The 26,669-nt window shown below is 44.0% G+C and overlaps 2 protein-coding genes across 2 annotated transcripts; one reads left to right on the top strand and one right to left on the bottom strand.

Annotated features, from left to right (window-relative positions):
- Positions 1-41: 41 nt before the first annotated feature.
- On the bottom strand, positions 42-4,261 carry LOC106601712 (protein YIPF1). Its single transcript, XM_014194058.3, has 9 exons — positions 3,976-4,261; positions 3,577-3,642; positions 3,259-3,407; positions 3,047-3,127; positions 2,804-2,891; positions 2,487-2,603; positions 2,136-2,302; positions 1,695-1,877; positions 42-1,360 (listed from the first exon to the last, which is right to left on the bottom strand). Exons 2-9 carry the CDS (start codon positions 3,605-3,607, stop codon positions 1,295-1,297), a joined length of 882 nt encoding a protein of 293 aa, XP_014049533.2. The 5' UTR covers positions 3,608-3,642; positions 3,976-4,261; the 3' UTR covers positions 42-1,294.
- On the top strand, positions 4,204-6,979 carry timm29 (translocase of inner mitochondrial membrane 29). The gene is made up of 3 exons (XM_014203137.3): positions 4,204-4,331; positions 4,571-4,754; positions 5,257-6,979. The coding sequence occupies exons 2-3, from the start codon at positions 4,646-4,648 to the stop codon at positions 6,078-6,080; spliced, it is 933 nt and encodes a 310-aa protein (XP_014058612.1). The 5' UTR covers positions 4,204-4,331; positions 4,571-4,645; the 3' UTR covers positions 6,081-6,979.
- Positions 6,980-26,669: the final 19,690 nt, after the last annotated feature.

The raw sequence follows: 26,669 nt of genomic DNA on the forward strand, positions 1-26,669 counted from the left end.
CTGCCCTCGGGCTGTAGTCAACACCAAGACGACGAAGCAAATTCAGACTGTAATGACGGTTTATTCACACAAACCCAGAAGTCATAACAAAGAGGAAATAAAGGCAACACAGGAAAGAATAAATAATTAAATACACTGAAACCCTTTCCTTAATTTAAAAGTCCATCTACAAAGACAAAAAGTTGTGTGGATGCATTAGTCGCCAGCCACATGTTCCAGGACAACCCTTTTCACCCACAGAGGGCTGGCGTGGGTGTAGTAGGCCTTGGTTCCAGCCAAGCTGTAACATACCTGTTGATCTAACTCGTCAAAAGGTTTAATTGTAGACTGATCGGTAGAATCAGGTGTTTTTGCTTGGCTGGAACAAAAGCATGCACAAGGTTGTCCACCCCTGTATTAGTACATTAGTTAAACATTCATACAGCATTTCCCTTCAATAGGTGCATCTCAAGATCAGACTGCAGCTGAGGAGTTCAAGTCTATAAAGAATTCCTTTCCTTGCCCTGCACTGACATGACAGAACTGAGCTGGTTAGAGCAGATCTCATACGCTTCCTCCTTTCCTATGTTTTTTAGTGCAGATAAAAGTCTGACTATTGAGGTGCACCCAACTTCTCCATGATAAATATTGATTTATTGCAATATACAAGTGCGGAATCATTGCAGCATAAGCAAGACCTTTCCCCCCCCCCCCCCCAATACAATCATCAATCCATAATTTGTTTATTCTCATAGGCCTCTATCCTTGTCCCTTCTCTTTGTGATAACATATGTAGTCAATTGCACAGCACTTAATGGGCTGCTGGTCCAGTTAAGTCCATAATGTACTAGAGTAGGGCTCACACACCCAGAACCTCCAACACAACTTTATAGGTACCTTTCTGACCACTCGTCGGTCCTCTGTGTATCCTTATTATTGGTTAGAGCATCAGAGTATGCAGGGCCTACTTTGCTACATCTCCTTCTCTGATCTGAAAGGACTGGATAATGTGTGACCCACTATGAGCTGAAAACTCAAAACAACGTCCACACAGGTGTTGTAAACTGATTTCATCCAACGTTTCCCTCGACTCATATCGTCCTACTCACACAACAACAATGTAGTTAGCAATCTCGCCATTGACTATCATCTGTTTGGCAGTTAGCCAGCTAGCTACTCTTCCAATGCTCAGAGTAGGTAACAAAAGCCTAAACCTTTAATCTAGTCCTTTCAGATTCCCCAGTGGTCTCAAACATTGACTATGAGAAGAGGTCCATAAGTGTTGGGACACCTCCCTCCCTCTGGTTCCTCTTGGTCAGTGGGTCTTGTTGGGTGCGAGTGTAGGAACTGGTGTGTGAGTCGCTGTCTGGAAGAAATACATCTGAAAGATAGCATAGAGGGACAGGTATAAAGGGTTAGAAACTTAACATGATTTAACAAAGAACTGAGGTTTATAGCTAGCCATAGACTATGAAGTAGGGTTTTGGAGATGAGACATGAAACATTTCCCGAGCATTCCCATTTAGATTATGATTAGGGCTGGTTCAAACATTTTTAAAGTCCATCGTTTCCTGGATAAGTGAAATGAGGACTCTACTTTCTATATTCATGTCAGACCATGATTAATGCCATTATTCTTCAAAGTATTTGAACAGGGCCTAGGAGGATGAGGCTCAGTAACTTTTACCCATAGCACTCTTATAGTGGGCTCTTACCTTGCAGCCAATTGATAGCAGCGCATGGAGAACGACGATTGTTGCCACAGTGGCAAAAGCAGTCACCTTGGTGTCATCGCGGACGACGGGCCAGAAGGTGAGCACCAGGACCGACCCAGAGATCACCATGGCGACCATGATGAGGAGCCATCGGAGCCATTCGAATGGTAAGATCCACAACACCTGAGAGGGAGGTGATTGGTTTGTTACTTGAGAACAAAATGTTCTGCATTAATTGGTTCGGATTGGTTCCCAATCAGAAATATACTATGAAGAACAGGGTCATATTCACTAGGCACAAAAACTGAAGAAAACTATGAAACCGTAAAGTAGGTACCATCTGAACTTCATTTTCCATTGCAAAACATTTAGCTAGGGGGATGAATGTTTTGCTAGCTGAATACGACCCAGACATTCACTAGTGTGTGTCTGCTGACTCACTGAGGTGGGGATGTAGATGAAGAGGGAGTAGCCGTAGACACACACCGTCTCCAGGAAGGAGTAACCACTCTGCTGCCTCTCCTCCCTCTGCCTCCAGGTCAGGAAACCCCATACACCCAGGGGCACCAGCCAGGCATACAGGAAGATCACTACTGCAGCTATCGTCACTGAGGGAGTGAGAAAAAGCAAGCAACAGCAACACTGCTATTGCATGTAATATAACATGGTCTTGAAAAAGGCCTCTGTGCTGAAACGTAAAGATAAGTCAACAATCCCCTTTTTGTATGTCTATAGCAAATCTCACATGAAACCATTGACAAGGAGCCAAGCTATAACCCCCAGGTACCATACCTCTGTGGAACTGGGGTCTGTAGTGGTAATGGGTGCTCCCCAGAGAGTTCAGGAAGGTGGACAGGTTTCCACTGATGGCCAGAGAGAACACCAGCGTCACACAGATCCAAAAGGGACCTGGACATACGGGGGACCAGGAGGTAAGGTTAGTCTGGGTAGAGGTGGTTCACATTACAACCTAAGATATGCAGAGTTTGGCAAACTGTCTTCCAGTTTTACGGCAATAAAAGTTGACACTCTAAGGTCCATTCTAATTCAGATCTAACTATCTAGGAACAATTGTATCTAAGCTATAGTGGTGATTTGTGTCCCATTACCGTATAAATCCGGACTCGACTGGAGGGTATTTTTGATGAAGTTCCGCCCTGGTAAAGGCATCACCGACCCCTTGACCCTGTCCAGCACCTGCATCCCATGACAGGAAGTCAGTCAACCAATGGACATTGTACAGCAGCTAACAACACTACATTTACAGTTTCTCTATGGCTGGTGTTAAACAGCAACATATAGGCCAGCGTCATGAGTGCAGATTATACAGTGTTATTTCAAGCATATTGTACCTGCATTGTATCCACATTGAAGAATGACTGGTAGTACTCAAAGGTCCAGAAGCCGCTAGTTTGTTTCTCCCCTCTTAGGAGCTGTAAACAGTAATGCCAATCAGTTATCCCCATATTGCGTGGTTTTTGGCTGTTTGTGCAAACGTCATTACAAAGGAAAAATTACAGATTATCAATGTAGCGATATGATTGGACTCATTCATCGTCCTGACCTCTGAACTCTCCTCCTGTCCCTCATCATCGGACATGTCCAGTTTGATGTCCCCAGTGGCACCGGCCGGGGCCGTACTGCTGAAGCCAGACATACTGAGGGTGGAGGCCCCAGGGTCTGCTAACAGCAGGTCAGTGGCCTCCTCAAACTCTAGAGGAGAAGAAGACAGAGGAGGTTAGAGTGAGGGAATGAGGGAGGGACAGAGAGGGGAGGTGCGGGACAGTGGCAGTGAGAGATGTAGAGACAGGGAGAGAGGGGAAGAGGAGTTGAAAGAGGATAAACAGAGAGAGGAGGATGGGAGCCACTCCATGAGCCTCACCTTGGAACTTAAGATCATCTGGACTCGCCATGGTAACTCTGGAAAGATGACCACCTCATGCAAGACCTGGAAGGAGACGAGAAAATGTACTCTTAACTGTTGTCTGACATATGGCAACAGTGTGTTCTTCTCCCGGATAGGGTAGCCAGTTAGCTTTTACATATGGACAAGATGTTCTCTTTGTTGGCTGCCTTCTATAGTATACGTAACAGCATCATGTGTAGGCATGCGACATCGAATATGCAGGTGCAATTTTTTAATCTGACAAATGACAGATTGTGTTTCTGTTTGGCAGGCTAGCAGTCTGTGTGTCATGTTTATGCCTATAGTTTACTGTAACTCTAGCTAGCTAGCTTCAGATTTATAGTCATACATTGGCCGTCGTGATCCGAGACTTACCTGTTTGTCGCAGGAGGTTCTGATGCAATGCGAGCCAGTCAGCTATGTTAGCAGTGCTGACACGACCACCTCGCTAGCCTGACAGCTGTCGAGCTAGCACTGTTTTCTCGCTTTATATCTCAATATCAACTCACCTATAGTTAAATATAACAACAACAAAAAATGTGTACTGCGTTGGATGTCTGAATAAACTAGCTAGCTAATGGTGTTAATTTCAACTATGGTGCACTAAATTCACATTATCATTCGCCTGTTCCACGTCACCTTATGTACATAACGGATACTGTGTTGGCTCAAGACGGATCATCATGTTCACGTGACCAGGTACAGACGGAAGATAATGCGGTGCGCCAAATGTGAGTGTTTTCTTTGTAATATGGGTGTTATCCCGAATGTAAAAAAAACATTTGTACTTACATGATATTTATTAGTTTATAATGATATTACAGGGATTTTATGACATTATTTTTAAGCAGAACTGGATATTGGATATTTGTTTTTTTACGGGAAAAATAATAATAATACAACTTTTCACTGACATGCCATTTTGTCTCAATAAATTCATTTTTTTCACATTGGAAATTAATGTATCAAGAAGCCCGCTGTGTTTTTCCGGTCCGAGCCAGTCCGAATGTGAACTTCCGGAACGATCGGCTTCTGTCTGACGAACATGGCTGCCTCGTGGGTGCTCAGGAGATGGTGCTCCACCTCTGTAGCAGAAGCAGGAGCAGCACCCGTCAATGGCACCCGATGGGAGAGGTTGAAAAATAGCAAATTGGGTAAGAAATCGATCTATCTCTCGGTTGCCGTGTTAGCCCACCACGCCTTTACGAACCTGAACGAACTCATGATCTTTCTTGCTTAACTGTCTTGCCAAAGTCATCCATGAGGTTATCAGATTATGTGACATTAGCTTCAAACAAACTGTATCACGTTCTGGCTTTTACACTAGTTAGATTTGAAAATGTACTTCATACACCTCTATGTAAAGGCATTGTTAGCTTTTGATCCTTCACAGTTGCCCCTGCTTGCAATCACAGGGTGGAGGAAGGCACGTGACTGAGATAATTGCTGTGACCTCTCTCTGAGACAATCCCTGTCAGCTTGGAGATGCAATACAATACAGTGTTGGCACACAAAACATTATAATTGTGTGCATGCCTATCTACCATGTCTAGGGATATTGTTTCAGTCTGTTTTGCCTTTGTTTTAGTAAACCATCTATCTTATCTCGTGTGAATACTGTCTGTATTTTTCTCACAATTCTCTCCCCTCCATCAGGTGTGTGGTTTAGCGGCATGTCCAGAGACTACAAGGAGGCGTGTCGTGAGATTGTGGTGGGCGCGAGGGAGAGGCCAATCAAAGCTTCCATCTACTTGAGCCTTCTGGGTGGAGCCGGCACCTGCATCTACACAAACCCCGACGACGCCTCCTTCGAGACCACCGTCCTGGATAGAGCCAATCAGCTCGGGCTCCTGACGCCGTGGATACGCAGTGGAACATCGGATGGGCACGTGCAGAAGCTGGCGAAGCTTCGTAACGAGGGAAGGTTACGTCACCTCAGCCTGGGAATGTTCTCACTCACCTACTTCGCCGATTACAATCCGGATGCCAGTCTTTACGAGGCCCAGTGCTCCAACCTCTCTGTCCCCTGGAGGGAGCTCCACACGCGGGTACTGGACGTTGGCTTCGCGGGTCGCTGGTGGATCCTGGACCATAAGATGAAGGACTATGATGTGAACGACGAAGAGTTCAAGCACCTGCCGCCTGCTATGGCCACCACAGTGCCCCCTGGTGTCCAGGGGGTGGAGAATAACGAGAGGCTGCACAAAGAGTCATGGATGCCTCTGAAGACGGAGGAGAATGAGGAGAAGGAAAAGGCATCGGCAGCCGTAGAGGAGGAGGGAGGCATTGTAGAACAGATAAAGATGGGCAGTTTAGATCTTGTAGAAACAATAAAAATAAAGACAGGCATTGTAGCTCAACCACAGGAGCTACCTGACCCAGAACCACAGGAGCTACCTGACCCAGAACCACAGGGGCTACCTGACCCAGAACCACAGGAGCTGACACTGACAGAGACTGAGACGGAGACACAGGAGTAGCAGACACAAGCTCAAGCAAAGACCTAATGTGTCATGGACCAATGGACTCACACTAGCAGGACAATGACTGGTGGACACATAATGAGATGGCTGAACAAGAATCTCTAAAGGGACATATTTATTTAATGTTGACAAGATGGTATGAGAGCTGTGTATAAGAGTACCTTCTGCACTGTGTAACGTGTTATATAGCGCCCAAGCCTATTAACACTCTGGACTATAGCTACACATGACGTGATGATAAAGGGTCTCCTTTATAAAATAAATTACTGTTAACAGTTTACTAATGATTCTTATTTGGTAAATAGTGCTCTATACTGAGATATGATAATTGATTCCATGGTAAGAAACCTGTTTAAAGAGATTCTCTAAACAGCCGCTACAAACTTCCAACTAACTTGATATTCTCTGGCACTTTTGAATTCGTTTTAGCCAGTAGTTCTGAAAGTAGAGCTCACGAGCTAAAAGTGGTCCCTGGAAATTGCGTACTACGTCACATATGTGCACCATGTCATTGCCTTCGCTCTGCTGTGTGTGCATCTTGTTAGCTGTCACTCAAATGGTGAGGGGCTGAAGCTCATTAGCTAGAACTAGAATTGTTAGGGGGCTGCCCATGTGGGGGAAAATTTAGGAAAATGGCAAAGCACAGCTTCCAGAAAAACAGTTGCTTTCAAACTAGAGATTTCGTGGTTAATTGAGGTGAAACAGTAATTCTGCTCATAGATTATGCATGTATGAACTACACATTGACACATCCAGGCCAAAGCGGTAGGTTTAAAAAATACTTAGAAGTCGCCAAAGATCCGGAGCACATCTTTAACAATACAATAAGCCTCCTCTAAATGGTCTGGATTTATCGTTTATGAATTACTGTCAAATTAAAGTACTATTGTAATGAATTTGACTTTTGTGATGATCATTTACTCTGAATACCTCCCCATGATTTGATCTTAGACAAAGCAGAGGCACTATCCAGGGAAGAATATACCAAGATATTCAATTTAAGTAGAACGGGTAGCCATGTTTGCTTCCTCCAGTCCAGACTGTTTTTCAATACTTTCCTCCTCAGGACTATTGTCACAGTAGCATTAATTCTCAATGTCCATAAGAAGTGAGTGTTTGTCTCCCTGACGTAAGTCAATCAGTGTTTTTGCCGCCGCCTCTTCCTGGGATTATAGAAGCTGTGTATTGCTGTGCTGCCCTTCAGGCAGATAGAATGGGCATCCTTTCTTCCTAACGTTTGAGAGTAATTATTCCGTTAATTGTATTGCCTTTGACCAACCTCCCTTATCATTGTGGAGCTTAACTCATTTTGTGGAAAAATCCTCTCCAGATTAATCTCTCTCATACCCTTCTATCTCTCTCTTTCACTCCATCACTCTTCTCTCTCTGTTCATGTCTGTTATTGATCCTGCTGTTGTCTTGACACTGATCCTGCTTTGGCTCCAGTTACTGATCACCATCTGATCTTTAGGACAGGTTCATTCATCCTGATCAGGGGCCATTCACACAAGTACAGGGAGCTATTGAGGTCAGAATACAAGTCAAGGTGGACTAATAGTCTCTCACACAAACAACTAGACTCTCAAACATGCTCAAACAGAACTAGACTCTCAAACATGCTCAAACAGAACTAGACTCTCAAACATGATCAAACAGAACTAGACTCTCAAACATGCTCAAACAGAACACGACTCTCAAACATGCTCAAACAGAACTAGCTTCTCAAACATACTCAAACATGTCTAGACATATACACATAGTCTACATCTCACTCAGCCCATGCCAGATGTGCATGATATCTCTGAACAGCTCAGCAACATTATTGTATCTGGATGATGGCATCTTGCAAATACTCAGAAAAGCATACACACTAACAATGGCAGCAATTATCAGTAAGAGTTTCAAAAGGTGACTGAGGGCCTCTGACTGACTGCCCTGAGGCTGGCCCCCCTTTGGATCTCCACCCCTGAGGTTCAGATTCTTCGTAACCCAACCCCAGGATGGAACCAATGACTAACCTGAAACGGCCCTTATTTTTTATTTATTTAACTAGGCAAGTCAGTTAAGAACAAATTCTTATTTACAATGACGGCCTACCTCGGCCAAACCCAGATGACGCTGTGCCAATTTTGCGCCGCCCTATGGGACTCGCAATCACATCCAGATGTGATCCAACCTGGATTCAAACCAGGGACTGCAGTGACACCTCTAGCATTGAGATGCAGTGCCTTATACCGCTGCGCCACTCCGGAGCCCAAAGGGGTCAAAAGGTGAAACAATTGTCTTTTACAAACCACTGGTGATGACGGTCAGATGTCACCAATGAGAGACAAGTGTTCTGGATCAAAACTGCCTTAGTTGAAGGATTAATATTTTATGGTTCAAAACCCCTTGTCGAACCTAATGCTCATGAATAATACAAATTACTCAAACCAAACAGTCTTGTTTTGGGATGGATGCAGGTACTCATACACTGTTTATGTGTGTCAAGTCCACAGAACTAGAATGAGATTCTATTTCTATGGTCAAGTCAGTATAGGCAGTGATAATACCAGTCTACAATCTCTAAGACATAAACGGGTAAGAACATGAAATGTACTAAAACTGTTTTAATCAGCATGGAATTCCTGTCATCCATCACCACTCTATTTTACATCCTTCTACCCAGCCGTCTCTCAATCCCCTTTCCCCTCCTCTCATCCTTCCCCTATGCCCCCTTTCAACCATGAGTCCCAACCCCATCCCCCTCTCCTCCATTGACTGCTGATGGTCATTCTCTCTACCAGAGGGGTCAGTGTGGTCATTGTCAGTTTGTGGTCTATCAGCAGATGACCACTGCTGGTCAGTCAGGCTGCTCTCATAGACTGGACATAACATAGTAAAGGAAAATCTGGGGCACTCAAATTAGTATGATATGTTACGTTTGGTATGGTTACGTAAGACAAAAGGTAAAATGGCAAAAATGTATGCTCGCTAGCTTAACTTCCTTTCATGGGCAATGTTAGCTAGTTAACATTAACCTTCTACATCTAGCTACATATTGAACTTCCATCCTCTCAGACAAGGTATGAATTAATGGTTGGATCAGAATCGCCATTATAATCATTGGCCAGTACGGAGAATTAAGTAAATCCACAAGTCCAAATCCCTATTTCCATCCATGGCTAATTTAGGAAAGGGACCATTTAGCTAGCTAGCCTCCAGAGGACAACACAACGAGATGTAACAATTTGCGTTGTTTTCTGTCAATGACGTATGCTCTAGACGCGATTTGATAGGAGTGAAGCCAAATCCAAACTGGCTTCCCTTGACACTTTTGTTTTGATGCTCCAGGACCATTCACAGTTGAGCTCACTCAGTTTAGCTCAAAGCTGATAGGCTATTATTTTATCCTTTTTTTAATCAAGGGAAGCCAAATGCTCGCTCCCTTCCCTTGCATTCAATGCTATGGGCGGCAACAATGTCATACTCTTTTGGACCAGACAGCATCCGATAGATGGCCTACACATACAGAGACGCGCTGTTTCGCCTGCTCGGATACTTTCTCCGGTGAGATACATTCAGCCTCTTGCGAATTGAAGGAAATGTATGAAACACAGAAAGATTCATTTGTGTATGTAGAATTCTTTTGATACATTTCTGGGGAAAGCCTGGTTTCCATTGAAATCAAAGAATACTGCATCTACTTACTACTTTTGAGCTACTTTTAAACTACTTAGCATATTACCTAACCTTAACACTAACCCCAAGCCACCTCGCTAACATTTGCCAAAACAATGGTAATTCATAACATATTGTACAAATTGCAATTCATAACATATCATACAAATTGTAATTTGTAACATATACAACACATGCAACATAACTTCACAGATCTCCATTGTAAAGGGTTTAAACACTGTTTCCCATGCTTGTTCAATGAACCATAAACAATTAATGAACATGCACCTGTGGAATGGTCGTTAAGACACTAACAGCTTACAGACGGTAGGCAAAAAATGTAGGACACTAAAGAGGCCTTTCTACTGACTCTGAAAAACACCAAAAGAAAGATGCCCAGGGTCCCTGCTCATCTGCGTGAACGTGCCTTAGGCATGCTGCAAGGAGGCATGAGGACGTGGCCAGGGCAATGAATTGCAATGTCCGTACTGTGAGACGCCTAAAACAGTGCTACAGGGAGACAGGACGGACAGCTGATCGTCCTCGCAGTGGCAGACCACGTGTAACAACACCTGCACAGGATCGGTATATTCGAACATCACACCTGCGGGACAGATACAGGATGGCAACAACAACTGCCCGAGTTACACCGGGAACGCACAATCCCTCCATCAGTGCTCAGACTGTCCGCAATAGGCTGAGAGAGGCTGGACTGAGGGCATGTAGGCCTGTTGTAAGGCAGGTCCTCACCAGACATCACCGGCAACAACGTCGCCTATGGGCACAAACCCACCGTCGCTGGACAACACAGGACTGACAAAAAGTGCTCTTCACTAACGAGTCGCGGTTTTGTCTCTCCAGGGGTGATGGTCGGATTCATCGTAGAAGGAATGAGTGTTACACCGAGGCCTGTACTCTGGAGCGGGATCAATTTGGAGGTGGAGGGTCCGTCATGGTCTGAGGCGGCGTGTCACAGCATCATCGGACTGAGCTTGTTGTCATTGAAGGCAATCTCAAACCTGGGCGATACAGGGAAGACATCCTCCTCCCTCATGTGATACCCTTCCTGCAGGCTTATCTTGACATGACCCTCCAGCATGACAATGCCACCAGCCATACTGCTCGTTCTGTGTGTGATTTCCTGCAAGACAGGAATGTCAGTGTTCTGCCATGGCCAGCGAAGAGCCCGGATCACAATCCCATTGAGCACGTCTGGGACCTGTTGGATCAGAGGGTGAGGACTAAGGCCATTCCCCCCAGAAATGTCCGGGAACTTGCAGGTGCCTTGGTAGAAGAGTGGGGTAACATCTCACAGCAAGAACTGGCAAATCTGATGCAGTCCATGAGGAGGAGATGCACTGCAGTACTTAATGCAGCTGGTGGCCACACCAGAAACTGACTATTACTTTTGATTTTGACCCCCCCCCCTCTTTGTTCAGGGACACATTATTCCATTTCTGTTAGACACATGTCTGTGGAATTTGTTCAGTTTATGTCTCAGTTGTTGAATCTTGTTATGTGCATACAAATATTTACACATGTTAAGTTTGCTGAAAATAAACGCAGTTGACAGTGAGAGGATGTTAATTCAAATCAAATCAAAGTTTATTTGTCATGTGCGCTGAATACAACAGGTGAAATGCTTACAGTGAAATGCTTACTTACAGGCTGTAACCAATAGTGCAAAAAATGTATTAGGTGAACAATCGGTAGGTAAAGAAATAAAACAACAGTAAGAGCCTATATACAGTAGTGAGGCTATAAAAGTAGTGAGGCTACATACAGACAAAGGTTAGTCAGGCTGATTGAGGTAGTATGTACATGTAGATATGATTAAAGTGACTATGCATATATGATGAACAGAGAGTAGCAGTAGCGTAAAAGAGTGGTTGGCGGGTGGTGGGTGGGACACAATGCAGATTGCCCGGTCAGCCACTGTGTGGGGGCACTGGTTGGTTGGCCCAATTGAGGTAATAGGTACATGAATGTATAGTTAAAGTGACTATGCATATATGATAAACAGAGAGTAGCAGCAGCGTAAAAAGAGGGTTTGGGGGGGGGCACACAATGCAAATTGTCCGGGTAGCCATTTGATTACCTGTTCAGGAGTCTTACGGCTTGGGGGTAAAAACTGTTGAGAAGCCTTTTTGTCCTAGACTTGGCACTCCGATACCGCTTGCCATGTGGTAGTAGAGAGAACAATCTATGGCTGGGGTGGCTGGGGTCTTTGACAATTTTTAGGACCTTCCTCTGGTGGAGAGGTCCTGGATGGCAGGCAGCTTAGCCCCAGTGATGTACTGGGCCGTACGCACTACCCTCTGTGGTGCCTTGCGGTCAGAGGCCGAGCAGTTGTCGAACCAGGCAGTGATGCAACCAGTCAGGATGCTCTCGATGTTGCAGCTGTAGAACCTTTTGAGGATCTCAAGACCCATGTCAAATCTTTTTAGTTTCCTGAGGGGGAATAGGCTTTGTCGTGCCCTCTTCACAAATGTCTTGGTGTGTTTGGACCATTCTAGTTTGTTGTTGATGTGGACACCAAGGAACTTGAAGCTCTCAACCTGCTCCACTACAGCCTCGTCGATGAGAATGGGGGCGTGCTCGGTCCTCCTTTTCCTGTAGTCCACAATAATCTCCTTTGTCTTGGTTACGTTGAGGGATATGTTGTTATTCTGGCACCACCCAGACAGGTCTCTGACTTCCTCCCTATAGGCTGTCTCGTCATTGTCGGTGATCAGGCTTACCACTGTTGTGTCGTCTGCAAACTTAATGATGGTGTTGGAGTCGTGCCTGGCCATGCAGTCGTGGGTGAACAGGGAGTACAGGAGGGGACTGAGCACGCACCCCTGGGGAGCTCCAGTGTTGAGCATCAGTGTGGCAGATGTGTTGCTACCTACCCTCACCACCTGGGGGCGGCCCGTCAGGAAGTCCAGGATCCAGTTGCAGAGGGAGGTGTTTAATCCCAGGATCCTTAGCTTAGTGATGAGCTTTGAGGGTACTATGGTGTTGAACGTTGAGCTGTAGTCAATGAATAGCATTCTCACATAAGTGTTCCTTTTGTCCAGGTGGGAAAGGGCAGTGTGGAGTGCAAAAGAGATTGCATCGTCTGTGGATCTGTTTGGGCGGTATGCAAATTGGAGTGGGTCTAGGATTTCTGGGATAATGGTGTTGATGTGAGCCATTACCAACCTTTCAAAGCACTTCATGGCTACAGACGTGAGTGCTACGGGTCTGTAGTCATTTAGGCAGGTTGCCTTTGTGTTCTTTGGCACAGGGACTATGGTGGTCTGCTTGAAACATGTTGGTATTACAGACTTAATCAGGGACATGTTGAAAACGTCAGTGAAGACACCTGCCAGTTGGTCAGCACATGCCCGGAGTACACGTCCTGGTAATCCGTCTGGCCCCGCAGCCTTGTGTATGTTGACCTGTTTAAAGGTCTTATTCACGTCGGCTACGCATGCTTGCCTCAGTGTTGCTTGCCTCGAAGCGACCATAGAAGTTGCTGAGTTTATAATTGTGTTAACCCCTCTACCCCCCCCCCCCCCCCCCTTCCCCTTCGGAGGACAAATATCTTTGTTTTGTTTACAGATTTTTTGCTACATATACATACATGTTACATACACATTTTACATACATGGTACTTTTATTTAAAGCAATCACATAACAATAATACATTACCAAACATAAACTCTTTAATCCCAACCCCCAGCCCATCCCACCTATCACCATAGACCACCCTCATTTGGTTTCCATGTGCCATATATTTTTCAATTGTGCTGTGATGTTTTACAAATTGTTTGAACCTTTGTACTCGTATTTTATCCACAGGTTGTGAGCTTAAGATGAAAATCTTTCCTATGAGTATTATTAAATGATTTATTGACTATGGCTCTCCAAATCGCACAACACTGCTATTTGTAAGGTTCATTTTAATTGGATGTTGTGATTTTTTTTAACCATTCCTGAACCTGTGACCAGAAACAAGCTACATAGAGGCAATACCAGAATACATTAACTATTGATTCTGTCTCTTCACAGCAAAATCTACAGAGCTGAGATTGTTGTATGCCCCATATATATAGCAATCTATTGGTGGCAAGAATTTTATATAATAATTTAAATTGAAAAACTCTAAGTGTTGAATCAAGTGTAGTTTTTTGTACCAGTTCATAAACCCTATGCCATGGAATTGGTACAAAAGTTCCTCCTATTTATGTTGCACCCTGTATGGCGCAGCTGTCAACATTTTTGTCCTCAGATGAAACTGGTATATTATTTTATTTATGCCAGTTCCTTTCAGCCAATTTGTATCTTTAATATATGGCAGGCAAACAAGTTCCCTACCTTCTCCCTTTTCCACAAGCCTCCTCCAGTTTTGTGGTAGTGCTGCAATCAATTGGTTGTAAGTTTGGATTGAATATATGGGAATATGGGAACTCCTCCGTTTCTAGTCATGGAGGATGAAACTGAAATTGTAACCAGCTTTGTATGGCTTGTTTAAGAAAGGGCAATACTTTAAACAAAATTTCATTTTCAATTAGTCGGAAATGAGAAGTTGTAATCTGTATAAAGGCAAAAAGGTAATTTTTGAACAAAGGATGAGCCTTTCTTAATAATCTACTGGAAAACCATTTTGGGTTTGTCATATTCATTTTAATTCATAACATATCATATGAATTGTAATTTGTAACATATCATACAAAATGGATGATGGACATTCACAAATGAAGACATACCATACCTGTCACGTTGGCATAAATGATTTGGGAGACAGGCGCAGGAATGCGTAATAGTTTTTTTTATTAAGCCCAAATTATGGCGTGCCGTGTAAAGGCACGGGGACAAAGACCAAACAAACACGTGACAAAAACACAGGGTAGAAACCCAAACAAAAGAGCGGGGAGAACCTCGAATAAATAACACACGCGCACAATAATTAACACACGGGACAAGACCCGTAATCATCTGCGCAATCCGCAATGGCACGAAAGCCAAACACACAGCACAGGTACTCACACGCACCAATGGACATTGTAACAATAATCGACAGCCCAATGGAAACCAAAGGACACACTTATACAAGTACTAATCAGTGGGAATAGGGGACAGGTGTGCGTAATGAAAGTTCTGGAGGGATCCGTGACAATACCAAACACATTTCATTTACTATGTTACGTCTACCCCTCAGTCCAAGTTGCAGGTCAGTAGGATTAGGACAGGACCAGACATACAGGATATTCAGCCTCATATTCTATACATGGATCGGGAGAGGAAGACCATGATGTCATAGACTAAAGCGATGTTCCTCTGCTGGTCTTTTGGTTTGCCAGATTGTTATCTTATACAGATTTAGTGAACTCTCAAGTGTTTGTTTCAATGTAAGTGGTCCACAAAGAAGGAATAGCAATATCATGTCCCGTCCCGTATGGCCCAAGGTTGAGAGACACTGAAACAAGGAAAAGCTCTTATCCAGTTCCACTCACCAGTACAGGACTAGTCTCTGGAGAATGTTGGCATTATTGTCCCATATCTTTTTCACATAAATTCTATAGCTGATTGCAATTTGCATGACTGGCTTCTGCATGAAGAGGGAGGAAGAGAGAGGGAGGGGGTTGTCTGGCCAACATGTTGGCCTCAATGACCACAGCAGCACCAGCCCCATACACACTAACTAATCAATATGTATCTAAGGAAGGAGAGCAGATGATGAAGAGAGTGGTAGAGAGCAGGAGGAGGAGTAGAGGAACAATGATATTGGAGAAGAGGTTTATCAATAACGCGGGGGAATTGTTCTGTTTTTAGGTTTATCCTACAACAGCAAGCTTATTTTTTATTTGTGTTCGGCTTTGGTTAGTTTTATTTCATGCAAATTACATTCATAAAATTTGAACCAATGCATTCATCCAAACTCTATGGAAGATACAAATCACAAGTAACAGTATTTCTGTTTCACTTGCCATTTTTTTGCACATGGCTAAATATAGATTTGTTTTAGTTTCTTTGTGAAAGTAGTACGACTACAAAAGGAAACATCATAGCTCCAAATATCTCCCAATAAATAATGACATGCCTGTGAGTCTATAGTCTTTCAGTTTACAAAAGACTTGGAATAGAGCAGCATTTACATGATAGTATTATACAAAGGAGGTTAATAAATACAGTGTGTGCGTGTGTGCAAGATAGTGGAATGACAGGGATTAAGGGTGGCATGTGTATAAATATAAATGGAGTGTGAACATTTTTGAAGGTGGGAAAGAGAGTATGCAAGCACATACAAGAGGGAGAGAGAGACAGGGTGGAGGAGGGGCAGAGAGGGGGAGAGGGGGAATAGGGAGAAGCAGAGCGTGCACAATATTCATTCAAACTGACACAGGCTGCATGTCCTGGTTTGCACTTCTCTCTCTCTCTCTCTCTCTCTCTCTCTCTCTCTCTCTCTCTCTCTCTCTCTCTCTCTCTCTCTCTCTCCTCTCTCTCTCACACACACACACAGGCACGGAAACACCAGACAGTCTGCAGTTAAGTTTACAGCAGCAGGAAGAAGACATTGGAGAGGTGAAGAAGGAGAGAAAGAAAGAGAGTGATAGACTGGGGAGGGGAAGGAAGAAAATACAAAACAGGGAGAGGCACTGGGGGGGTGAAGGAGACAGATGAGTGAGAATAGATAAAGAGAAAGAGAGGGCAGAGTTTGCAAATGGGGAGAATGGAGGATGTAAAGGAGAGGGGGGAAAGGAAGGGATAGACAGAGATAGAGGAATGCGGGGCGAGGGAGAGAGAAACGGGGCTTGGCGTACGGAGGGGGCAGAGAGGAGGAGAGAGAGACAGAGTGTCTGGCTGCATGTGTCTGGGCTGGACACAGGAGGAGAGAGGGTAAGTGCATTCTACCTGCAATTTATCTCAAATCAATACAGTTAATTATTATTTTTATATCCTGCTTGTAATGTTGTATATAAAGTATATCTCCATGTTGTAAGGAAGGACATAGCACTTTCATAGATCTGGATATAACATCTGAGTGCATTGTCATCCTATGGAAGAGTTTCTTACAACCATACATAAATATGATGTGACAAATGTGTCAAGGACTGTTTGTGTGCTTGGACATTAATGCATGATGCAGCTACTGGGGGCTATTTAATGGAGGCTTGCATGGCTAGTGTTTTAATTTGCATCTATGTAGTCATGCATGCATGGAGAACATTTTCACAATAGTACGAGTTCCAGCGAGTGCATTTATTTGTGGTGAGTGATTTCCATTCACACCTCAGAGTGTTATATGATAGTATGATAGTAGTGACAGTGCATGTTGTCGTCTTACCCATGTCGGTTTGATAGTACTAATTGAATCCATGCCACTGAATGTGTGTCTGTTTTAGAGCGTTAGGCATAATACATTAACGTGTGTGCCTTTGTGAGGGTTATTGATGAAGATGTCAGAGGTAATGGGAATGGTGATGGACCTTCCCCCTCGTCTGGGTGACTGAGTCTGTGTCTACCTGCCCCAGACTGGATCAATACTTTAATGCAATTGCCATTCACTTCAATTGGGACTGGTGCACACACACACACACACACACACACACACACACACACACACACACACACACACACACACACACACACACACACACACACACACACACACACACACACACACACACACACACACACACTGACAAAACGTAAACACTGTCTTAGTGACTGTGTTGAAAATGACTATGCTAGTATGTAACACACAGAACCTTCATGTGAAACACAGACACACAACCACACACAGTTCACAGTAATGGCGGTGGCTCCCTTGAACTCATTCACCATAGGGTCATGGGTTCAAGTCCCAGGTGGGAGGGGAAGTGGGGACGGGGGTTGGTCATGACCCTATCCTTCCTCTCAGACCCTCCCCCACTCTTCCTCACTTCACACTCCAGCCACCACAATGCTGAGACCTAGACCATCATCAAGGGCTGTAATCTGTCTTCTCATTCACACATACACACACACACATCACACACACACACACACACACACACACACACACACACACACACACACACACACACACACACATTCACTGACCCTGACATGTGTGGACTCGTGTGTACGTAAGTGCATGTGTGTTTGCGTGTGAGGGTGTGTGAGGGTCAATGCTAAATGTTTATTTTGGTTGTTGTTAGCAGAGAGTTGTGCTAACAGTGGAGTGTTAAGTGTCCCCAATCCATCACTGTCTGTGTGGGTACAATTAGCATGCTCTCCCTGTCTGCAATTTGTGTGGTTTGGTTTTCCTATCCTTGTGGGGACCAGAAGTCTGAGACCAGAAGCCCTCACAAGGATAGTTAAACAAGTACAATTCAGACATTTGGCCAGTCCCACAAGAAAAATGCTTTTTTAGGCTTAAGGGTTAGGTTTAGGGTTAAGATTAGGGCTAGAAATAGGGTTAGGGGTTAGGTTTAGAGTTAGGGATTAGGGAAAATAGGATTTTGAATGGGAATCAATTGTTTGGTCCCCACAACGATAGTAAAATGTGTGTTAGATAAATGGCTAAAACATTTTACGTCAAGCCCTGTATATATGTAGCCTACCAATATATGCATGTGTGTTTGTTTATGTGTGCAAATATATAAATAGCCTACATGTTTTGGATATGTGTATATGTTTATGTCTGTGGGTAATTATACATGTATAATGTGGGTTTTAATAAATGTATAGGATACAGCTGTGTGTGTAAGTGGGGGTGTGCATGGGTGTTAGTATCTATTTAGATGTTTGCTGGCGGTATGTCCATGTGATCTTGTTATGTGAGCAGCCACCCCAGCCCCATGCAGGAGGAGTGCGGGAGCAGACAGACAAACACACGCATGACCGAACTAGACAGACACACACAACCTCTCTTTCATAGGAAATGAGACCAGGTGACCTCTGACCATTCAGCCTGTCTGGAAACGCCAAGCCTGGAATCGATCAACACCCCCCTGCCCAGACAGCCTCCCTCCCGCTTTTTCCCTCCCTCCCTCCCTTCCTCCACCTCTACTCTTTCTAACCATTCCTCCTCTCCCCCCCCCCCCCACTTTCTCTCTACCCGGTGACCCCCCTCACCCTTAACTCGCTCTCCCCTCCCCCACAATCAGATGATCAACCCCACAGTGGCTATGCTATACCTCACACAGCAGCACAGCAACCTCCAAACACCGAATCTGACCAAACACTGAACAAGACCTACCGCCCCCTCTCTCTTCTTCTCCTCCTCTTGCTGGGTCTGAACCTCTGACCAAACACTGCACAGGACCCTGCTATATACCCAAAACATAAGGTAAGAGGAGGCAAGTCTAGTGTTTATTTTTTTTAACCTTTCTCTAACTAGGCAAGTCAGTTAAGAACAAATTCTTATTTACAATGACAGCCTATACCGGCCAAACTCGGACATTTGTGCGCCACCCTATGGGACTCCCAATCACGGGTCGGTTGTGATACAGCCTGGATTCGAACCAGGGTGTCTGTAGTGACGCCTCAAGCACTGAGATGCAGTGCCTTAGACCGCTGCGCCACTCGGGAGTGTGTGTGTGAAATAGATGGCAATTTATGAGTTGTCATCTATACATGTCATTCTATATGCAAGTTAGATTTGGGATTTCCCACTGTACTTTGTTCAGTGAAATGTATTTTATAAAGCCATTTTTATATCCGCAGTTGTCACAAAGTGCTATACAGATACCCATCCTAAATCCCCAAAGAGCAAGCAATGTTTTTGATCACTGCTTATGTGTACAGGTGTTTGTAATCCGGATTGTGTTTTGATTGTGTGTTATGATATGTGTTATGTTACATTCTATATTGGGGTCTTATGTGTACAGTTGTATGTAATCCGGATTGTGTGTTATGATGTGTGTTATGTTACATTCTATATTGGGGTCTTATGTGTACAGGTGTATGTAATCCGGATTGTGTGTTATGATGTGTGTTATGTTACATTCTATATTGGGGTCTTTTTTAACCCATTTATTTTTTCCATATTTACTAAGAAGCACCAGGTTACTAGTTTGCACCTATTACACACAGTAAAACAGGTTGTGACACAGTAGGCTGTAGGCAGGTCTGTTAGTCAATCTGTCTCTAGCATTCAAGTCCCAGTGAACATTCAACGCTGTCGGTGAGTTTGTGACTTAGAGAAACCATCGAGTGTTGAGTGTACCCTGTCTCTTGAGTTCACATCTTTGCACACACACTCGCACTAAAACACACACATGCACGCACATACACACACCTCATCTGGATTAGAGTACATACTGTAGCCCTTACCAAGATGGCTGCCAACGAGGTCCTTCAGTGAGCAGTGATGTTGCTATGAAAAGGCCTTATCTCTTCACCCGCTATGATGTCATAAGGAAAACGCCCTATCTCTTCACCCACTATGATGTCATAAGGAAAAGACGCTATCTCTTCACCAACTCTCACAGAGCAGGGTTCCGGTTCACATTCACCGCTGTCGGTGGGTTTCAATGCTTTGACTCACCCGATGATGAATGACAACTGTGGCGAAGACTGACCTAATTTTCCCCTGATGAAACATCCTTCATGTCTGCTGTCTGGATCTATCTGTCTGTCTGCCTGTCTGAAGGGATTAGTTATTACCTGTATAAAAATTGTGATTTTGTCAAAGCGGTGAGATGTATTTTTCAATAAACACCATAAAATGTATAACCTGAGAATTCTCATTTTGTATTTTATGAAATGTCATGATTTCACAGTATTTGCACACAAAAAAAGGCTGGGTAAGGACATCAATGCAACACCTGTTTTTTCATGTGATTACTTTTTTGTGTGATGGTTACTCATAATTCATCCATGTAGTTTAAGTGAAGAGTCATTTTTGCAGTAAAGCCCTGTAAAACAGATAGAGATAAAGAGAAATTGAGATAAGAAGTTGACATAAAAAGGGTAGATAAAGAAAGGGAGAGTCTCCCTCAAATGAGATAAGAAGGAGAGAGGAGAAAGAGGGAGATTAGAGATGACAGAGAGAAGAGGAGACATGTTTCTTCCTCCAGGCAGCTCCAGTATATATACACTATATACACACTCACTCAAACACACCACACTGTCTCTCTTACAAAGACCCCACACATTCACATACACTACATACGCACACAAACACATAACAAACATAAGCATACCGATGCCACACAAACATACAGTACACACACACACACACACACACACACACACACACACACACACACACACACACACACACACACACACACACACACACACACACACACACACACACACACACACACACACACACACACACACACACACACACACACACACACACACACACACACACACACACACACACGCACACTCACATGCTGCTGCTACTCTGTTCTTTTCCTTATTCTTATTATTATCTATCCTGATGCCTAGTCACTTTACCCTGCCTTCATGTACATATCTACCTCAAATACCTTGTTCCTCTGCACAGTGATATGGTACTGGTACTCCTTGAATATAGCTTCATTCTTTGTATTTTATTTCTCTTATGCTACTATTTTTATATAATTGGATTGATTGATTGTCTATATGGCCTCCAGACAGCTCCAGTATGACTGCATGGCCTCCAGGCAGCTCCAGTATGACTGCATGGCCTCCAGGCAGCTCCAGTATGACTGCATGGCACCCAGACAGCTCCAGTATGACTGTATAGCCTCCAGGCAGCTCCAGAATGACTGCATGGCATCCAGGCAGCTCCAGTATGACTATATGGCCTCCAGGCAGCTCCAGCATGACTGCATGGCCTCCAGGCAGCTCCAGTATGACTGCATGGCCTCCAGGCAGCTCCAGTATGATTGTATAGCCTCCAGGCAGCTCCAGAATGACTACATGGCCTCCAGGCAGCTACAGTATAACTGCATGGCCTCCAGGCAACTCCAGTATGACATGCTGAGCACTTGTTGGCTGCTTTTCCTTCACTCTGCGGTCCAAATCATCCCAAACCATCTCAACTGGGTTGAGGTTGGATGATTGTGGAGGCCAGGTCATGTGATGCAGCACTCCATTACTCTCATTCTTGGTCAAATAGCCCTTACACAGTCTGGAGGTGTGTTGGGTCATTGTCCTGTTGAAAAACAAATTATAGTCTCACTAAGCGCATGCCAGATGTGATGGCGTAGCGCTGCAGAATGCTGTGGTAGCCATGCTGGTTAAGTGTGCCTTGAATTCTAAATAAATCAATCACTGACAGTGTCTCCAGCAAAGCACCCCACACCATCACCATCACCTCCATGCTTCACGGTGGGAACCACACATGCGGAGATCATCCCTTCACCTACTCTGCATCTCACAAAGACACGGCAGTTGGAACCAAAAATCTCAAATTTGGACTCAACAGACCATAGGACAGATTTCCACCAGTCCAATGTCCATTGCTCGTGTTTCTTGACCCAAGCAAGTCTCTTCTTCTTATTGGTGTCCTCTAGTAGTATTTTTTTCCCCAGCAATTTGACCATAAAAGCCTGATTCACGGAGTCTCCTCTTAACAGTTGATGTTGAGATGTGTCTATTACTTGAAGCATTTATTTGGGCTGCAATTTCTGAGGCTGATAACTCTAATGAACTTCTCCTCTAGAGCAGAGGTAACTCTGGGTCTTCCTTTCCTTTGGCGGTCCTCATGAGAGCCAGTTTCATCATAGCGCTTGGTGGTTTTTGAAACCGGTTTTCTATGTGTCACTGAACTGCCTCATCGCGCACACCTGGTTCATTTCCACTGATTAGATTGCTATAAGTGTGCCCTTTGGTTCACCATCGGGTTGTCGATTATTTTTCCCATGTCCGTTGGTCGTGCCTGTGCTTTTTTGTTTTGGCTTTTGTGCCGCTTCCTGCGCCTGTCGCCCGATCCTTCACACAACGTGACTCTTCTTGTCAAAAAGTAATGATGGACTTTCGTTTCTCTTTGCTTATTTGAGCTGTTCTTGCCACAATATGGACTTGGTCTTTTACCAAATAGGGCTATCTTCTGTATAACACCTCTACGTTGTGACAACACAACTAATTGGGTCAAACGAATTAAGAAAGAAAGAAATTCGACAAAATAACTTTTAACAAGGCACACCTGTCAATTGAAATGCATTCCAGGTGACTACCTCATGATGCTGGTTGAGAGACTGCCAAGAGGGTGCAAATCAAAATCAAATCTTATTAGTCACATGCGCCGATACAACAGGTGTAGACCTTACAGTGAAATGCTTACTTACGAGCCCCTAACAAACAATGCAGTTTAAAAAAAGAATACAGAAAAGAATAAGAGCTAAAAGTAACAAGTAATTAAAGAGCAGCAGTAAAATAACAATAGCGAGACTATATACAGGGGGGTACCAATAAAGAGTCAATGAATAGACTGACGAGTTTCAGAAGAAAGATCTCTGTTTCTGGTCATTTTGAGCCTGTAATTGAACCCTCTGAAGCTCCAGATACTCAACTAGTCTAAAGAAGGCCAGTTTTATTGATTCTTTAATCAAAACAACAGTTTTCAGCTGTGTTAACATAATTGCAAAAGGGTTTTCTAATGATCAATTAGCCTTTTAAAATGATAAACTTGGATTAGCTAACACAACGTGCCATTGGAACACAGGAGTGATGGTTGCTGATAATGGGCCTCTGTAAGCCTATGCTATAATAGTCATTTAAAACATTAACAATGTCTACACTGTATTTCTGATCAATTTGATGTTATTTTAATGGACAAAAAATGTGATTTTCTTTCAAAAACAAGGACATTTCTAAGTGACCCCAAACTTTTGAACGGTAGTGTATATTGTACACAATAAAGAAAATCAATTACCGGTCAACAGCTGAATATTGCTCCCAGTGTTGATCAAAGCTCAAAACGCTTATATTCTTGATCTGAGTTCTAATCGCGCCTGCCTCTTTGCAAACAAGTGGAGTAATGAACAGTGATTTGTTCGCTATGTTTGCCTGCATTCCCCGGATTTGCCTCCTGGATTTTCCTTTATAACAGCGCATTTACCACTCTCTCAAACGGCCAGCTCCGCCCTCTCGCAGCACAGGCCAAGGTCCTGAGACGTAAAACAAACTACCCTAGCTCACAGCCAGCTCAAGTAGGTGAATAGAGACACTGCTGATGCGAAATGCCGGACAAAAGGCAACTTTAAAAACCGTCTCCCGACTCCTGCCGTGTCTACAGACATCCCCCAAACAAACAAAAACCGACTCTCGGAGAATGACTGAACAAATAGTCGCTTATAGATATGTCAGTCAGTCAGGTGGCTAGCTGCCGGGAGAGACTTCAATTACAGTAACATTGAAGGACTCTGGCTAGTATTACTTAGCCAGCTAGAAGAATGAAGTATGAAGCTAACGTTAAACGGAGTCTACCTCAGCAGGAGCAAAAAATACGCTACTAGGTTCTCATAATAACCTTGCTTTACAAAGAGTAGGATACTGAGACAGACAATGATGTGGTGCTGAGTGGTGAGGCTGAGCCAGGCTGCAATGCATGCAGGAGGAAGCACAGGAGACACAGAGAGAGGAAGGAAGCAGTAAGAGAGGTTGGTACAGTGGTTCCCAAACTAACAGTGGTTCCTAAACTAAACCCTGCTTACGGCCCTGAGTAGGATGTCCAATGTAGTGCACTAGTACAGGTAAATGGCTGTCATCTCTGAGGCAGCACCTGTCAAAAGCTATAGCACAAAACCCTGAGCTGTGGCGGTAAGTGGTGGGGGTGACAGTACTTCAGGTCCCAGGGTAGGTTGATGCAACTGTGGTAATGTCACCTAAAATAGCTGTCATCTGCTTCGGTTACTCCATAGAAGCCTCTCCAAGCCAATGAAACAACAGAGGCAAACATCCCCACCAATCAGAGACACACTTGAGGGGGCTTTGGGTTCTATATGAGCTTCTCCTTCAAACCATAAGCAAAATAATGAGGGGCTGCACCTGAGGAGGCTTCAATGAATAAAGTAACCTGGTCCAGGGCGTATCTCAATAGAATAGTCTGAAGTGGCTTCCTCTCCTTGTCCCCTCTCCTTAATCTGAACTGATCTAAAAGGAGAAGACATCTGAAAACATTATGGTTTAAGCCCACACAACGGACCTTCTCCTTATAAGGTCAATGCATACAAAAGGAGAGAGAGCAACTTCGGACTATTGACAAACATAGCAGTTCCTGCAAAGCTGACTGCCTCCATATGCAGTCTAGTCCTCTTTGACCACCATGACCTATGACCCCTGGTCATTATCTGAAGCATCTTCTGCCACGGGGGCTCAGGAGCAATTAGTGGAGCTGCAGTGATCATACATAACACTATAACTGACTTGGATTGGATCAGTACAGCCCTAAGAGAGAGACAGAGAGAAATGTTATGCCAAGAATTGGATTGAGAGAACGAGAGAGAGACAGAGAGAGAGACGGAGAGAGAGAAATGTCATGCTAAGGATTGGATTGAGAGAAAGAGGCCCCAGACTCCACTGATAAGCAGACATGCTAGCTAATGAGAAAACAGCAGGTCTGTGCCTGTGTGTGTGTCTCTTTACAGTCCCTGCTGTTCAATAAGGTGTATTTTTATCTGTTTTTTAAATCTGATTCTACTGCTTGCATCAGTTACTTGATGTGGAATAGAGTTCCATGTAGCCATGGCTCTATGTAGTACTGTGCACCTCCCATAGTCTGTTCTTGACTTGGGGATTGTGAAGAAACCTCTGGTGGCATGTCTTATGAGGTATGCCTGGATGTCAGCGCTGTGTGCTAGTAGTTTAAACAAACACTCGTTTGCATTCAGCATGTCAACACTTCTTACAAAAACAAGTAGTGATGAAGTCAATCTCTCCTCCACTTCGAGCCATGAGAGACTTACATGCATGTTATTAATGTTAGCTCTCCGTATACATTTAAGAGCCAGCCTGTCAGGATGGTGGGTGTAGCTGGTGTATAAAGTCAGGCGCAGGAGAGCAGAGATGAGTGAAACAACGCACTTTACTCGACAGCACAAAGTAAACAATTTACAAAGTGCAAAAAGAACGGTTGCCACAAAGCATGGGGGATAAACACCACCGGGTACAAACCAGCCGGAACATACCAACCTGAACAAATAACAATCACACACAAAGACATTGGGGAAACAGAGGGTTAAATACATGACCAGTAATTGGGAAATGAAAACCAGGTGTGTGGGAAAACGAGACAAAACAAATGGAAAATGACAAATGGATTGGCGATGGCTAGAAGATCGTTGACCGCCGAACACCACCCGAACAAGGAGAGGCATGAACTTCGGCCGAAGTCGTGATACAGCCGTGCTGCCGTTCTGAGCCAATTTTCCTTAGTCCCTCTTTGTGGCACCTGACTACACAACTGGACAGTAGTCCAGGTGTGACAAAACTAGGGCCTGTAGGACCTGCCTTGTTGACAGTGTTGTTAAGAAGGCAGAGCAGCGCTTTATTATGGACAGACTTCTCCCCATCTTAGCTACTCTTACATTAACATGTTTTGACCATGACAGTTTACAGTCCAGGGTTACTCCAAGCAGTTGTAACCTCAACTTGCTCAATTTCCACGTTATTCATTACAAGATCGAGGTTAGTTGAGGTTTAGGGTTTAATGAATAATTTGACCCAAATACAATGCTTTTAGTTTTTGAAATATTTAGGACTAACTTATTTCTTGCCAACCATTCTGAAACTGACTGCAGATCTTTGTTAAGTGTTGCAGTAATTTCACTCTATCTAGTAGCTGACGTGTAAAATGTTGAGTCATCCACATACATAGACACACTGCCATGTAAAGATTGAAAAAAGTAAGGGACCTACACAGCTGCCCTGGGGAATTCCTGATTCTACCTGGATTATGCTGGAGAGGCTTCCATTAAAGAACACCCTCTGTGTTCTGTTAGACAGGTAACTCTTTATCCACAATATACT

This window comes from Salmo salar, chromosome 06 (genome assembly GCF_965601325.2).
Source record: "Salmo salar chromosome 06, fSalSal1, whole genome shotgun sequence".
NCBI lineage: Eukaryota > Metazoa > Chordata > Actinopteri > Salmoniformes > Salmonidae > Salmo > Salmo salar.

What these genes read in the sequence shown, in the direction of transcription:
- LOC106601712 (XM_014194058.3), bottom strand. Translation starts at nt 3,607, where the DNA reads ATGGCGAGTCCAGATGATCTTAAGTTCCAAG. An exon ending in CAGACCCCAGTTCCACAGAG is followed by an intron (nt 2,303 to 2,486) that starts GTATGGTACCTG and finishes TCACTCCCTCAG; the next exon opens with TGACGATAGCTGCAGTAGTG. An exon ending in TCATCTACATCCCCACCTCA is followed by an intron (nt 1,878 to 2,135) that starts GTGAGTCAGCAG and finishes CCTCCCTCTCAG; the next exon opens with GTGTTGTGGATCTTACCATT.
- timm29 (XM_014203137.3), top strand. Translation starts at nt 4,646, where the DNA reads ATGGCTGCCTCGTGGGTGCTCAGGAGATGGTGCTCCACCTCTGTAGCA. An exon ending in GTTGAAAAATAGCAAATTGG is followed by an intron (nt 4,755 to 5,256) that starts GTAAGAAATCGA and finishes CCCCTCCATCAG; the next exon opens with GTGTGTGGTTTAGCGGCATG.